The sequence below is a fragment of the Sminthopsis crassicaudata genome, chromosome 1, assembly GCF_048593235.1.
Source record: "Sminthopsis crassicaudata isolate SCR6 chromosome 1, ASM4859323v1, whole genome shotgun sequence".
Taxonomy (NCBI): Eukaryota; Metazoa; Chordata; class Mammalia; order Dasyuromorphia; family Dasyuridae; genus Sminthopsis; species Sminthopsis crassicaudata.
Window position 1 is genome coordinate 637,910,893 of NC_133617.1, and position 15,914 is coordinate 637,926,806.

Sequence of the window (15,914 nt, forward strand, 5' to 3'; positions counted from 1 at the left end):
AATATAATAAATTGAAAATGGGTGGGGGGAGAGGAATTTAAAATAGATTACCAGTCAGACATAGCTTAATATAGTAACAATAATAAAATAATAAAAGCAATAACAATTATAATGTATTATGATGATAGCAATGGGTTTGCAAGAAGAGCATAGCTTTCAAAATGTCTGTACTTTCAAATTGTTGTGATTTGGAAAAGATGATTACTTTCTCTGTAGTGCCATCTTTTATCTCCAGGAAGTAAAATGTCTGCTCAAGAGGAAATCACAGATAGCATGGCATATAATAAATATTACTCAGATTAACTAAATTATTGAATTTACAGAATATCAAAATCTGAGGGGACTTCAGGTTTCTAGGTCAGCTTTCAATCTGGGACTCATTTTGGGGAAATTAGATTTATATAAAATAAAAGAAATTTTTCATTTTATTCAAATTATTTGGCTTTCATACTGTAGCAAGAGCAGGGGCACAAACCCTAGGTGTTTAGAAGCCTCTTTTGGGGGCAGAGGACATGGAAACATACTATTTCTACTCTAATATCATTCACTGTGAAGATGGTGAGAAAGCAGCTTGTAAAGACTAATAAGGACAAAGAAGGCCAAGTGTAGAAAGCAGATAATACTGAATGACCTAGTTTAGTGGGGAGAAAAGAATGTTACCACAAAACAGCCTGACAGTGTCTCTAAGACCATTACAGATCTGTTCCTAGCATCCTGGCCAAATTTTTAGTCTTTCATTTCATACTCTTGATTTCCACAGTGGAGTAAAGACAATAAAGGCTTTCTGATATTTGAGTCTAAATTGCAGCTCTTTATTGGAATTATCTGAGACCAAAGGATCACCACTGATTTATTTAACATATCTCCAGAGTAGAAAGAAAGAGGTCAAATGCAAGCAGCAGTCACCCATGATCCATATGCAGTCTATACATAGATGTAAACAATAACTACTGAAGTATAATTCATAGATTATTTGCCCCAAAGGACAGCTGCCTTGTTGCCACTGTCTTACAGATAAGCAGCCCTTGGTAACCCAATATTTTGAAACCCAAGCCTTTTGAAAAGGCTAAGGCCACTTTATTTTGTGAAATGGAAAATGAGCACCAAATAATTCAGTTATTAGAGGGCAATCATAACACTGTCAAAAGGATCCTGCTTCTCACTATAAATCAGCATTATTTCTTTTAAATTAATAAAATGTCCATATCACTTAGCATTTTGGCAAAAAGGGAGATTGGGACAGTAATTTATTTCAATTCAACAAACATTTTAAGGCACCTACTATATGTAGGGAATTGTGCTAAGGGCAGGGATGAAAAAATGAAAGGTAGGTGGAAATTGGAAGTATTCACAGTTCACAATTTAACTGAGAGGATAAGAATTTTCTGTTTGATTCTATAGGAAAACATGGGACAAATAAAAATGTCCTAAGCAACAGGGAGCTATTGAAGTGTTTTGAACAGGGGAATAATAAAATAAACAAAAAAGATTTTAATTTCAAAAAGTATTGGGACTAAAATAATTCTTTACTCTTTGAGTTTTCGAATCTCAAATTTATCCTTTGGAGAACATATTGTAGAGTTGTTGTACTGGAAACATTGTATATTTTGGAAGGAAAAACAAAATAAAACAAAACACAAACTTAAAGATAAACTGGCACTTTTCTAGACTGAAAAGTTTAAATAGCAAAGTCCCCATGGATTAGATGGGAGAAGCTTAGCTTAATAGCTGCTGAAGTGAAAAAGAATTCAAGGTTTTAGTTGACTGCAAGTTTCACATGAGTCAATAGTACAGCACAGCTGCCAAACAAAACAAAAGAACAAATTAATCCAACCTTAAATTGATTTGGGAGAAAGCAGGAGAACAAGATGAAGTCCTCAAGAACTTTGAAAGTGCTCTGGAGGATGGATGGGAGAAATGGACACATACCACAAAGGTGGGTGGTTTGGATGGGTTATGATCTACACTGATGGAAGTAAAATCCACACTGAGATTAAAGCTTGTATCAGAAGGATCCTACAAAATGAAAGTGCCATGAATCTGTAGTGACTTGACTGTTCTCTGTTGTGATGAACTTCATGAAAATATCACATGTTTAAATCATGACACTTAGAAACCATTTCTCAAGAACGCAAATAAAGGAGTGGGAAATGTTAGGTAGGGAAAAGAAAAAATAATGGGAAATATGAGAGTATCTTTAAATATCTGAAGGATATCTGCTAGTACTGCTAAAATGGAAGCGTTAGTGCTATAGTAGAGGTTGCTGCTTAAATAGTCATCTGTAGCTCAGACTAATAAAGAGCAGGTAGCTGGTGCAATGGGTAAAATACCACTTTAGAGTCTAAAGGATCTGAATTTAAATCTGATCTCAGACATTTACTAGCTATATGATCCTGGGGAAGTCACTTATGCCAGTTTGCCCCAGTTTCCTTATTCTTATTTGTAAAATGGAGAGAAGTAGTATCTTTGCCAAGAAAATCCTACATGGGGTTATGAAGAGTTGGATATGACTGAACCAATAAGAAAAGCAACAAATTTAGCCCCAATGGAGCTGCACTGGGTAGTATCATTGCAGAGTAAGAAGAGGGACAGAGAAGAGCTGCTACCAACTGTCAGCAAATTAATCAAGATGCCTGTCTTGTTAGTTTTGGGTGATTTGCTCTGTCTATAGTTAAAAAAAAAACAAAACAAAAAGTCAGACTCAGGAGAGTCTATACCTTTTTGAACTTCTTCATCATGCCCTAGGAAATTCTTTTTTCCCCGTAACATCCCTCATCAGTAGCCACTGTCCCTCTAGGATGGAGAACTTCCAAGACAGTCATTTAAAAGATCATGCAAGTTATCTCTTCACTTCCCTCTCAGCTGCACTCCCCCCGGATTTCTCCAGATACTTTTGTCCTTTACCACACTTTTCCTCCTCATCTGCTTTTCAGCTTCCCCTACTAGATTGTTAACTTCTTGAGGGCAGGGATTGTCTTTTGCCTTTCTTTGAATTCCCAGTCCTTAGTATAGTGCTAATCACGCAGGAAGTGTTTAATAAATATTTATTGATTGACTGACTGATTGATTGAGGCTTGGAAAAGAGCATTACTTCACAGTATCTTTAAAAAGGTAGAACTAGTACCAAGGTAGAAATTAGAAGGAACTGAAATTCAGTTAAATATGAGATACAACATTTTGACAAGGAAAGCTTGGCAATGAGAGATCTGGATTCTAATTCTAACTCTGCCATAATCTAGCTGAATTTTCTAAACTCAAGCAATCAATAATGTCATGATTAAAGCAAAATTGGAAAACATTTGGAATATAGCAGTTTTTTAAATCAAAGTATTCTATCAGAGATGATATCTGAGTTGAAATCTCATAAGCCATTAATCCTAACACATATTGAAAAGAAGAATTTTCTCTATATAATAACTAAGAAGTGGTCAGCCAAAGTTTTTAGAGAGACCTCGAATAATGGGCAACTCAATTTTTAGAAAGTTCTAAATGTTAGGTATAATGGTTCCAAAAAAGGTTTTGACTTGCAGCAACTAATTGACTTTTCAGGGCTGGCTAACAACTGGACATACAAACTTTTTAACCAACAGAAAGGATGTACATGCTCACTGGATTTCCTTACCTTCTATTGCTGATAAAAGAACTCGAGAATGGTCATATGCAATTACATTTGCATATCTATTCTTTGGTTTGTTTACTTCCAGATTTGAATGCTCCCATGTAAACTGCTGACCAGGGTCAATTGACTACAAAAGAAAAACAGGTAAAAAAGCAAAGCAAGAATCAATATTTGTATTATGATGCATTCTGGACATTTATCAGAAGAAGCAAACATAACCACATTTTATAGGCTGAAGCCAGATTACATCAAGATGATCCTTATTGCAAAGATGAAAATTAATATGGAGTACAACAGAATAGTCACGTGAATAATAGCTGCTATTTTTGTAGTGACTGAAGATTTGATTGACCTTCTTTTGTTCTCATAACCACTTTTTGAGATCACTATTATTGGTATAATTTTCTCAATTCCCCCCCCCCCCGCCTCCATTAGACTATGAGCTCTGTGAGAACATAGACTTTTAAAGTTTGAGACTGTTTTAAGCCCTAATGCTGAAAATAATGCATGAAATATAATATTTGGATAGGGAGCTGTAGAATTGAAGGAAATTCCCACATTGAGGAAATCACAGGCATATTAGAATATGAATTATTAGAATAAGTAAAAAAGGCAATTTGTTGACTTCAGTCAAACAACGGAAAGATTCAGGGTGAATGTCAGATCAAACTACTTCGGTCATAATATTCTTCTCTATAGCCCAATATCATTGAAAAGTAATTGTTTTTCTGGGCAGATTGATTTTAAGGAAAACAAAACAAAACAAAAATGGCTCTTCCCATCTAGGAGTTTACATTTTATCAAAGGATCAATGTGAATATATATAATATGTGTAAAATATTGTTGTTGTTCAGTCATTTCCATTCATGTCTGGATCTTCATGGACTCATTTGGGTTTTTTTTTAGAAGAGAGTGGAATAATTTGACATCTTCTCTACTTCATTTTACAGATGAGGAAATTGAGGCCAAAAGGGTTATATGATTTGCCCAGGACTACACAACTAATAATTGTGTCTGAGATCAGATGAAGCTTCCTGACTTCAGGCCTGTCAATCTATCCATCATGACACTTAGTTGCCATAAAAACTATAGGAGAGATAAATGCAAGATATTTTGGAGGAGGGGCTTCAGCCATAGGTGCTGGGCATCAGGAAGTAGCATTTGATCTAAGCCTTGAAGGCAAATTGTGCTTTTAAGAGGCACAAAGCTTGTTCAGAGTCATAGAGACATGGAGTGGCCTGTTGGAACAACAAGGTAATTTTCCTTGAATCACAGAGTATGTGAAGGGGAGTAAAATGTCTGGAAATGTACAACAGGTTGTGAAGGATTTTGGAATCCTAAGACTGGAATCTTTATTTAATTCTAGAGGAAATACAGAGTTCTCAACAAAGTGCTTAAAATCCAAAGAAAGATATTTGTATTTGGTCATAGGGGCAATAGGGAGCCAGAATTTACTGGGCAAGAGTTACATGGTTCAATCTGTACTGTGGAAAAAATAACTCTGGGAACTATATTGAAAATGGAGCAGAAAGAGCCTTGAGTCAAGGAAGCTAATCAGGCAACAATGACAATCACAGTAGGTACAATAATTATATTACTAATAACTTTATAAGAATTTTTAAAATATGCAATTTCCTAATGTTTTTCATTCAAACATTTAAGCACTGTGTTTAAAGCTATGTGCTGGGTTTTGGGGAGATACAAAGTTGAGTGAGGATTCAATATGGTAGGAGAAAATAACTAAGATATTTGGGTAATATGGTTAAAAGCAATTTTTTTGGCCTTATTGTAGTAAGTTATGATTTTTTTAAAACTTAAAAAAGCAATAGTTTTAATGGTTTCTTGGGAGGCTCATAGTGGGAAATCCTAATGTGATTACTTTAGATAACACACAGATTGTACAGAAAAGGTGAGCATTACGCTAGAAAAACTGCATTGTTAACAGTCACTAGTGTATCAACCTTTAATACATAAACCTCATTAACTTGGGGCTTAGTCATTAAGTATTGTGATCCTGAAATTATAGCTGTCACCAACCTTAGGCTAAACTAATGAATAATTCTCGTTACATGAGCTCTTTCTCTCTTGTTTCTCTTTATAAAATATCCTAAGAACATCCTATAGATGTTGAATGTCTTTGTTGGAAGATAGTAATATCTTTGATAAGCTTTTCTTTCAGCAAGATAAAGGTTCACCTTAGGATATAAAATATCCTAAGAACATCCTATAGATGTTGAGTGTCTTTGTTGGAAGATAATATTATCTTTGATAAACTTTTCTTTCACTTTGCCTATATTAAATGAGAGTAATTAAATCGCATCCAAGAATTCAAAGACTTCTATCAACTTGTCTCTGCCTCTGTTTATTTCATCTTTTCTGCTTCCTTTAAATAAGATATCCACTATCTATACAGATAAATGAAGAAAAGACTAGATTTGTGGGTCCGCCACAAAATAGGTGTATTTGTTTAGTATGTTACAGAACAGCTTTCTAGAGTGTGGTACCCTGGGAATAATGCATCAAGGGAAGAGAAGTTATTCAACCAGCCAGCGGAGTAGAACTAAGCTAATAGGCACAAGTCATTTCGATGAAACACACCAGAAAATGGCTATCCTTTATCTCTTCAACCCAAGCTATATCTCCTTCTACTCTATCACCTTGTGTCATACTGGAGCAAATCCTTTAAGATATCCTGTTAAAAAATGAGGATGGCTTCACATACGTGATGAAGCAGATGGGAAGCAATCTAAATTCATACCAGTTTCACAAAGAAAAAAAAAAAAAACATACATTGATTAAATGTTGAATTGTCTTTAGGAAATTCAGCATTCATCCCTCTGAATCTGTCTTTTTGGGTTGAATCAGTGCTGTTCCTATAGGTTATTATATTCAGGCAAGCAGTAAGTAAGCCCAGAAGTTTAGTAAGCATGGATAAACACCCTGGGCAGGCAAAATTTAATAATGATAATTTAAAACTTTATAGATAAAATCACAACAGATTTAAGTACATATGGTCAAATCCCCTTTATCTATGGCAATAAGGTAAGGTAAAGCAAAAAGCCTTATGAATGCCATTAACCATTTATCCTTCAAATCCTATTCATTAGTCTTTCATAGAGCTGATGATAAATAATGGCTACTGGCACATGTGCTGCTGTTCTGCTGCTGTCGGGAAATATACCGCATGAGCACTGCAATGACCAACCACCAGACTAAATAAAAGCTAAAGGCCTAGGTGACATATCATTTGATGATGCAAAAGCTGGATCACCAATTCTCAATCACTTTTTTTAAAAAAAAATTCAAACAATATACCAATGGTAAGACATCATAGAGTGACACTGACTTAATAATTTTTTATGAGAAGCTGCTTCATAAAATAGTGCCAAGAGAGACAAAGTCATAGAATAAGAATATTAGGACTGGCAGGACTTTGGAGATTATACAATATCCTCCACAGGTCAGGGGCCAAATCTTAGCTAAACATTTCATTGCCTTTCCTAACTCAGTGCCCAACCCAGAAAGTTCCACATTACAGCAGATTCTAATCTAGTTGGTGAACAGGTAGAAAATAAGATTCAGTGGAGAGGTCATCTAGTCTAATTCTCTTATTTTACAGAAGAGGAAACTGAGGCACAGGAAAGAAAGCAGATGGCATCAGACTCAAGTGGACTATTTTCTGTGTACATAATTTGATTCCCAAACTTTGGAGTGGATATAAATTTGCCCTTAGAATCACAGTAAAGGAGCAAGATTACATTGTTACAACTGCCAGATCATCTTCAAAAAGAAAATAAAATCCCAAACCTTGATCATAGAGAAGAATCCTAGAAGAGTTCTCCAAGTCCCAATTACTTTACTTTGATGGGAAAGGAATGTTTACCACATATGACAATAGATTCACATTCACATTAACCACTAGAGTCTTCCACTACCAGTGAGAGTGCTTTCAAGACAAAAATCCTCAAAATATCTCTTTCAGAAAATCAAAGAGAAACCACAAAAAGCACACATCCTTTAGAAAATATTTTTTAGACACCTAATTATATAGAAGAGAGGAATATTCTCATTTACTGCCAAAATATGCTAAAACTAAGTATTCTCTTCTTAAAACAATCTAAACTCTCCATGACCTTGAACCAAGAAAAAAATACTTTTATCTTTTATTTTTCTCTTTTGTTTTTGGCCACAAGTTATAAAAATTCACTCTCCTCATATAATGTGCTTTGCCACAGGAACTAAGCTCAAGATCTTTTAAAGATATAGAATAGTAAGTTGCCATTGAGGGAGTCTCTTTTAGGCAGTTAAGGCTTGTTTTATTCTTAAGATGTAAAAATATTTAATGGAAATTATAGCATATTAATATAGGGCAATTAAATAGTGCCCTTGCTTCCATGCTTTGCAGTAAATGTATTTTGTAAAAAATAGAAAATCAAGGAATTTGAAACTGCAAAGTGAAGTTTTTGCTGAATATGGTAAAACAGTAGAAATGGTATATTAAAAGCAAATACTGGCATGGAGGCAGAAAGTTGAGAAATGTCATCCTGCCTGAATATAACCACTAACAACAAAAAATAATATCATATTTTCATTATTATAATAATTCTACTTTAAAGTTTACAAATCACTTTCTTCGCATAGTTCTATGAAGTAAATCTTGTTCCCTTTTTGCATATGTGCAAAGGAAGACTCAGAGTACTTAACTGGCTTGCTCCTGGTTTCAAGGCCAGTAGCAGATCTGGGTCTTCAGCATCTCTTTAGTAGTCCAAGTTTATTACTCTTTCTACACTGCCAGTCTGGGAAACCATCAAATCAGTGTGTGCCTGAGAAGGACTACATCTCAACCAAATTACCTTCCTTGTTTACAGGAAGCCTCCAAAAAAAAAAATCCATAGAGCCAAAGTGACAGCACTAGGCACAATGGCACTAGGAGTGATAGTCTTTTCACCTCCATTATCAAATTTCCAATTGCCACTTAGACAACATGAACTAGATAGATGTCCTATAGGACATCCTAAATCCAACATATTCAAATCAAAATTCATTAACTTACACACACACACACACACACACACACACACACACACACACACACACACACACAGACTCTTCGCCCCTTCCAATTTTCCTTTTACTTCTAAGGATACTGCCATCTTCTTAGGCACTCAGGCTCATAACGTAGGTGTCATACTCAACTTTACTTTCTGCCAACCTCCATAACCAATCTGATGCTAAATCCTGTCAAATCTACTTCAGTAACTAACATCTCACACATACCTCCTTATTTCTAATGACACTGCCATTACTCTGCTTCAGGCCCTCATTACCTCATGCCTGGACTATTGCAGTAATATGCTGGTTGGGCTCCCTGCCCCAAATCTGTCCTTATTTGAATCTGTCCACCACTCATCTGTCAAACTGATCATCACAAAAATACAGGTCCAAACTCAATCCTTCGTTCAATAAACTTCAGAGGTTAGGTCAGCTCTATGCTTACTGTCTCCAGGAAAAAATAAAATATCCTCTCTTTGGCTTTCAAACCTCTTCATTACCTCATTCCTTTACACCTTACTCTCCTCTATATGTGTTACAATCTAGTGACATTGGCTTTCTTCCTGTTCCATAAACAAGATCCTTTTTCTCTCAACTCTGGGCATTTTCACTGGCTGTCCCCCATACCTAGAATCCTCTACCTCATAACCTCTGTCTTCTGATTTCTCTGGCTTCCTTTAAGTCCTTTCCTGATTTTCCTTCATGATAGTGCTTTCCCTCTATTGATTATTTTCAATTTATCCACTTATATATCTTGTTTTTATAATCTGTAAGATAGATTTCAATTCTACCTCTTGCTGGCCAAGGAAACTTGAGAAAATCATTTGGTTCCTCTGGGTTTACTGTGTTTTTATCTACACAACACAGAGTGAGGTTTCCTAGATTATATCTAAGGTCTTTTGTACTTCTAATAATCTATATATAACCATATAAATTGGTTGCATGAATTTCACTTATCCATCTTTCTCAAATGTCTTCAGATGTCTTTTTTTAGGGGAGGGGTATAGAGAAGGGCTTTGTTCTAAACTGGGTGATTTAGATCTATTGAAAATTACTTTGAATTTTTTCAGTGTAGAGTACAAAAACAGTCTCAACATTCTCTAAATTAATTGGACATTAAAGAATGATACTAGAAGCCTTATAAAGCTCTCCTACCAAATGAATAGGAAGCATCTGAACAGAAGACAATCCAGAGAAAAAAAGAATATAAGGGCAAAACCTTCTTTCTACCAGTCTCCTGTATTGATATGTCTCCCACACTTTCCTAATAATTCAATCACAGAGAAATAGAAAACAATCACCATTCTATCCAAAGGTCTCTCTTCAGTTCTCATTGTTCTTGATCCTTCTGCTGATTATCCCATTTTCTTTTGGCTACTTTTTCTTACTATATCTATGTAGATATTGTTGCTATACATGAAATCAGAAGTTGGGGCTAAACAAATGGCTATAAGTGGAAAGCTGACTCAGAGGTTTTCCTTAAACACAGAGGGATAAAAAGATTCCCCGAAGTTTTTTTTTTGTTGTTGTTGTTGTGTCCAATGAAAATAAGAGACATAACTTCCTAGGATACTTAAATCATTTTTCCTTACACTGATGCTACTGAAAACAAGAAGAAAAAAAAATCACAGTCAAAATAATATCATCTTGTAAACTGACATCCATTTGAAAGGCAAAGAATTTGAGGGTTTTTTTTTTTAATCCCAAGGGTTAAGTGACTTGCCCAGAGTCACACAACTAGGAATTGTTAAGTCTCTGAGGCCATATTTGAATACAGGTTCTCCTGCCTTCTTTCAGGGCTGGTGCTCTATTCACTGCACCACCTAGCTGCCCCTGAATTTGAGGTTTTTTGAAGACCTTATAATCTTCCAAAGTACATATTCTGATACTCATATTCTTTGTGAAAGTGAGCAGTTTCACAGGAAAGTGGAAGATATAAAAAATAATGTTACAAAAATTTGATGTGAGATTAAGAAATTAACAAAATGAAATGCTTTTAGAATACTCAGAAGTAGAATTATGGAATGAAAAATTAAAAATAAATAAAACATGACTTCAACATAGCATCAGTAAAATATACTTGGTTTCCATGAGAAACTCTTGTCCAGGGTGTCTACATGGCTACTGATTGGTAGAACAAATGAGAATCTTAGAACTGTATTTTCTCTGTACAAGAACAGAGACAGAAAGTGTTTGAATGGTATCATATGACATCACAAAACATGAAATTCATTATATTTCAGCAGATAATAAGTTAATAGGTATAGATGCGTCATTTTTAATCAACCATTAGCAAACAATATGATTATTGTCTGGCCATAAGAACAAAAAGCTAATTACATTTTTAAAAAGACTTTCTCAACTATTCATATGATGAAAGCGTTAAAATTTTTTCTTCTTTTTTTTGTGAAGCACAAAAATGTCCTATATTGATAGGACATCATGGGATGGAGATGATCCTGGGTTTTTCAACAGAATATAAATTCTGGCAGGATTATACTATTTACTGTGTATATAAATGTATATACAAGTTGTATCCATTTCAGCTGTGAGCTAGAGATGGGCTGCAAGCTTGCTGTCTAAGCAACAATTTTGAAGAGGCTCTTTACCAGCTTAACTTGAGTTCTGAAATTTTCTGACTCTAACAGTTCTTGAATGCTGTGTTATAAAGGGATTGTGGTCTGCATTGGGAATGAGAGTGCTGATACAGATAAAATTATATACTAATGAATATTATTAATATTAAAGTAAGAAATACTGGGATGTCAGTAAATCAATTTCACATGCAACCCTTTGATGAAAACATATTATGGATATTATTTGCAATAATTCTCTAACTTAAACCAATAGAAGTAAAGTGATTTTGAATTGATATATGGTGAATCAGCAAAAATAAACTGTACCCTGGAAGTAAATTGCTCAACCAGGTGAGTTGAATTAATTCTCTCAGGGAGCCATTTGGCAAATAATCTATTCTAAATTATACCTAAGGGAGAGTTAATTTGTCTCATGCAGTTTACAATTTACTCCCAGAAAGTAGTTTACTCATTCTTATTTACCATGGATTTAGTACAATAAAATGAAAAATATTATTATCCTATTTAAATTTAAGGGGAAACTGTTATTTTGTCTCCAAAATTAAGATAAACTATTTTTCAATTTTTATTGACAAGGTATAAAATATTAGTTTTAGAGAATGAAACTATTTGAATAAGAGTTTCAAAAAAGGAACTATCTGTAAAGGGTATAACAACAGAAATATAATTAATTCTAAGCAGATGATTCAAAAATCTTTCCCTCTTATGATTTCTGCTCTGAGTTCCACAATTTATAACTGGCTACGAGGATCCTCATTACATATTTCATCAGCAAATTAACAAATATCCAAAGCAAAAATAATCATCTCTGCAAGACCTGCTCCTCCTCCAATAATCCCCTATTTCTGGCAATGCTGTCTGTACCCTTTCAATCCCCTAGGCTGAAATTTTGCTTTTTTCTTTCCCCTTACAAAATTCATAAGATCTCAGAGTTTTAGAGTTGGGATGGACCTTAGTAGCTAGCTCTTTGTTATTGTTATTCAGTTGTTTCTGTCATGTCCAACTCTTCAAAAAACCATTTTCGGTTTTGCTGGCAGAGATTTTAGAATGATTTGACATTTCTTTCTCCAGCTTTTCTTTTTCTTTTTCTTTTTTTAACAAATGAGGAAAATGAGGCAAACTGGCAAGTGATTTGTCTAAAATCACACAGCTAGTAACCATCTGAGGCCACATTTGAATTTAGATTTTCCTAATTCTAGGTTTGATGTTCTAGTCACCATGTCACCAAGCTATCTAATGGCCAGCTAAGCCAACCATATTTACAAAGGAACCTCCTTTATAACATATTTAATAATGATCACTTTATTTTTGTATGAAGTTTTGTGTGAAGCAGCCTATCTGACTTTTATACAAGATAGCTCCAAACTCAGCTAAGACTTTTGGAATACTGACTGTAGCCCTTGCTGTTGGGAAGCTTTTTGTCCTATTAATCCCAAATTTGCCTCTTTGAAAGTTAAAAAAAAAATGTTTTCTGGTGCCAAATAGAACACAATAAACTATTTCCCCCACATGATTGTCCTTCAAATTCTAATACACATTTCTTTTCAGCCTTTTCTTCTCTTCATACTCATTTAACATCCCTAATTTCTTGAATGAATCATCAAATTGTCTGAATTTGAATTTGAGGTCTTTCACCATCCTGGCTGACTTTCAGTAGAGACATATCTAGCCTATCAGTCTTTCTTATTATAGAATAAGGAACATAAAGTCTTACTAGGTCAGAGTACAGTTCGATTTTCATCTATTTATGAGTCTAGGCTTTATATAAAATAGATTTATATATATACATATATATATAAAAGATATATATATATATGACATATATATTAGCTATGAACTGCTAAAATCCCTAGTTAATTTTTAGATAAACTAATTATAACTAATCTATCTTCTCTTTCTATCTCTCTCTTTTTTTATATGGTCAATATATTTTTATATGGTCAGTATATTTTCAGATCCTAATACAACCATTCAGTGTGTTAACTATTCTAACTTTCCTTTGTGTCATCACTGAATTTGAAAAAGATGGCATTTGTGCCTCTATATAAATCTTTAATAAAATATTAAATAGAACCAAACCATGCAGGACACTCAATTAGAGATATTCCAAGTTGACACAACAATTAATCTTTAAGGTCCAGTCACTTAACCAGTTTCATAACCACCTATTTGTAACATTGTCTACTCAATCTATGAGAATAATATGAAAACTCTTTACAAATGCTTTGTTGAAATCTGGAAAAATTCTACAGAATTACCTCTGGCTTAATATTAATGTTAAAAAAAAAAAAAGCAAATTAATGGACAGATAGGTGGTGCACTGAATAGATTGCCAGCCTTGAAGTCAGAAGGACCTGAGTTCAAATATGACCTTAGATACTTCTTAAAGCTGTGTGACCCTGGGCAAGTCACTAAACCCCAATTGCCTCAGGGAAAAAAAAGCAAATTAAGTTTAATTTGCCATAACCTAACTTGATGAAGAAATGCTAGCTTTTTGTGATCAGTGTTTTTTAGACTGTCATTAATAATATATTCTAGAAATAGATGATTCTAATCAATTAGATTTTTTATCACTTTCCTTCTAGTGTTAATTGGTCTTTACCATTCCTTCCAATCCTATTTCAACAACTTTAGTTTTCAAATCTTTATCACATGCATTATAGTGAAAGCCCTAATTGTTCTTATTTCCTCAAGTTTCTCCTTTTTCTTATATTTATGCCATTGCTAAAGTACATTTCATTCTGTTGTATAAAACTTCTTTTTCTTCTATCCTTTCTTCCCACTTATATGGCAGCCACCCTTTAGATCCTCATCATCTCCTAACTGGACCATATCTTTTAATGTCTATGATGTTTTTCTAATCCCTCTAACTAGAAATGATTCTTTCCCTCATCTCAATAATGTCATTCTCTTTGTCCTTTCTTAAACTAATGTGTATTACCTAAGTTGTGCACATATTTTTACCATTTACCAAAAAATTATAAATTCATCAGGTTCAAAGAATGAATATCTCCTTATCTTTATATACTTAGCATCTAGGAAAATAAATTATATCAGTCGATGAAAGTTTATTCAATTTCAAAATTATAATTATAATTTAATAATCTTTCATTTACATTTAAAATAACCTCAGACTTTCTGGTCAAACTCTATACCAAAAAACAAGAAATCCTTAGATTTTATATTTCCAAAAAAAAGAAAACAAATGTGAATTGGAAAATTGTAAAATATCAAGTTAGTTTGGAAAGTTATATTGCTTCAAGGAATACCACCTCTTTGAATTTCAATGATGAAATGAAGAACCAAGGTTTCTAATATTAACATATTTTGAGTGGATATTGCCAAAAATGTGGATGAAAATAGTGGGATGAGTGAATTAGTGATCTGAGTTGATAAAATGTAGGGAGAGAACTAACCAGGGTAGTTTGAATTACTTGGCTTAAAACAAAATCTGATAAGTGCCTGAGACTGGATTTGAACTCATTTCCTGACAGACACTCTTCTAGAAGTTTCAGATTAGTGGTTAGAGAACCAATCTTGGAGTCAGGAAGAATAAGTGAATAGGGGCAAATTACTGCCTCCAGATAATTCCCTCTTTTTTAAAATTTTTGTACATATGGATCCTTTTCCCTTTTTAAAAAAAAAAAAAATATTATAGCTTTTTATTTACAAAACATATGCATGGGTAATTTTTCAACACTGACCCTTGCAAAACCTTATGCTCCAACTTTTTCCCTCCTTCCCTCTACTCCCTCCCCTAGATGGCAGGTAGTCCAATACATGTTAAATATGTTAAAGTATATGTTAAATACAATATCTGTATACATATTTATACAGTGATCTTGCTGCACAAGAAACATCAGACTCCAGATAATTTTCTAAGGCTATAAATTGCCTAACATTATTAATGTTTACTGGTAAAGTATTTCCTTAGCAATTCCCTACAACAAAGAAATGAAAGATACAAGCCAAAGCAAAATTAAATATAATTTATGTATGGATTTACCTTGCAAATATTCAAATAAGAATCCTTTTTAAAAATATATTTCTTGGTCTTTTATTTTAATTTTAATTAATAATTTAATTAATAACTTCCTTTCCCACTTCATATCACTAGTAGCTATCCTTGCCCATTCCTGAATGGGGTTATTCACTCTTAATGGTGGCAGAGGATTCCAAAGAGTGATTCAAATATCAGAAGATTATGAGTCCCTTGGGAAAAGGGATTAATCTCCTTTCTCTTTTTCCCCCTAGTAATCATCCTCTTTATGATCACACTGCCAAAGTAAAATATGAAATGAAAGATGTCATCCTGGGCTGTCATCTGATTTTGAAAAAAATTACAACAGAAAATATCAAAATTTGATTCACTTTTTGTTCTAAGATATGGTGCATTATTCTAGTTCTGACAATATTATAAATGGAAAATGAACCTATTTCCATAATTTTAATTGCTTTTTTTTCAAGATAATGTCTTGATTAAATGATTTGTCCCATTATTTACTAAAAAAGTGGTTCCTATTTTAAGTAGTTTCACTTAAGTAGCCTTATTCTAGTACTAATTATCATTAGATAATGATGAGCTCCTGTATATTGTATTGAACAGAGGCAGAGCATAAAAGGAGACAGAGTGCCTGATAGTTTCT

At 33.7% G+C, this 15,914-nt stretch overlaps 1 protein-coding gene across 1 annotated transcript in view; it reads right to left on the reverse strand.

The window, feature by feature from the left end:
• PTPRD (protein tyrosine phosphatase receptor type D) overlaps positions 1 to 15,914 on the reverse strand; it is a 2,806,204-nt gene that overhangs the window by 86,895 nt on the left and 2,703,395 nt on the right. Inside the window, 1 exon segment of the mRNA XM_074282898.1 lies at positions 3,623 to 3,746. Coding sequence (XP_074138999.1) covers positions 3,623 to 3,746 — 124 coding nt within the window.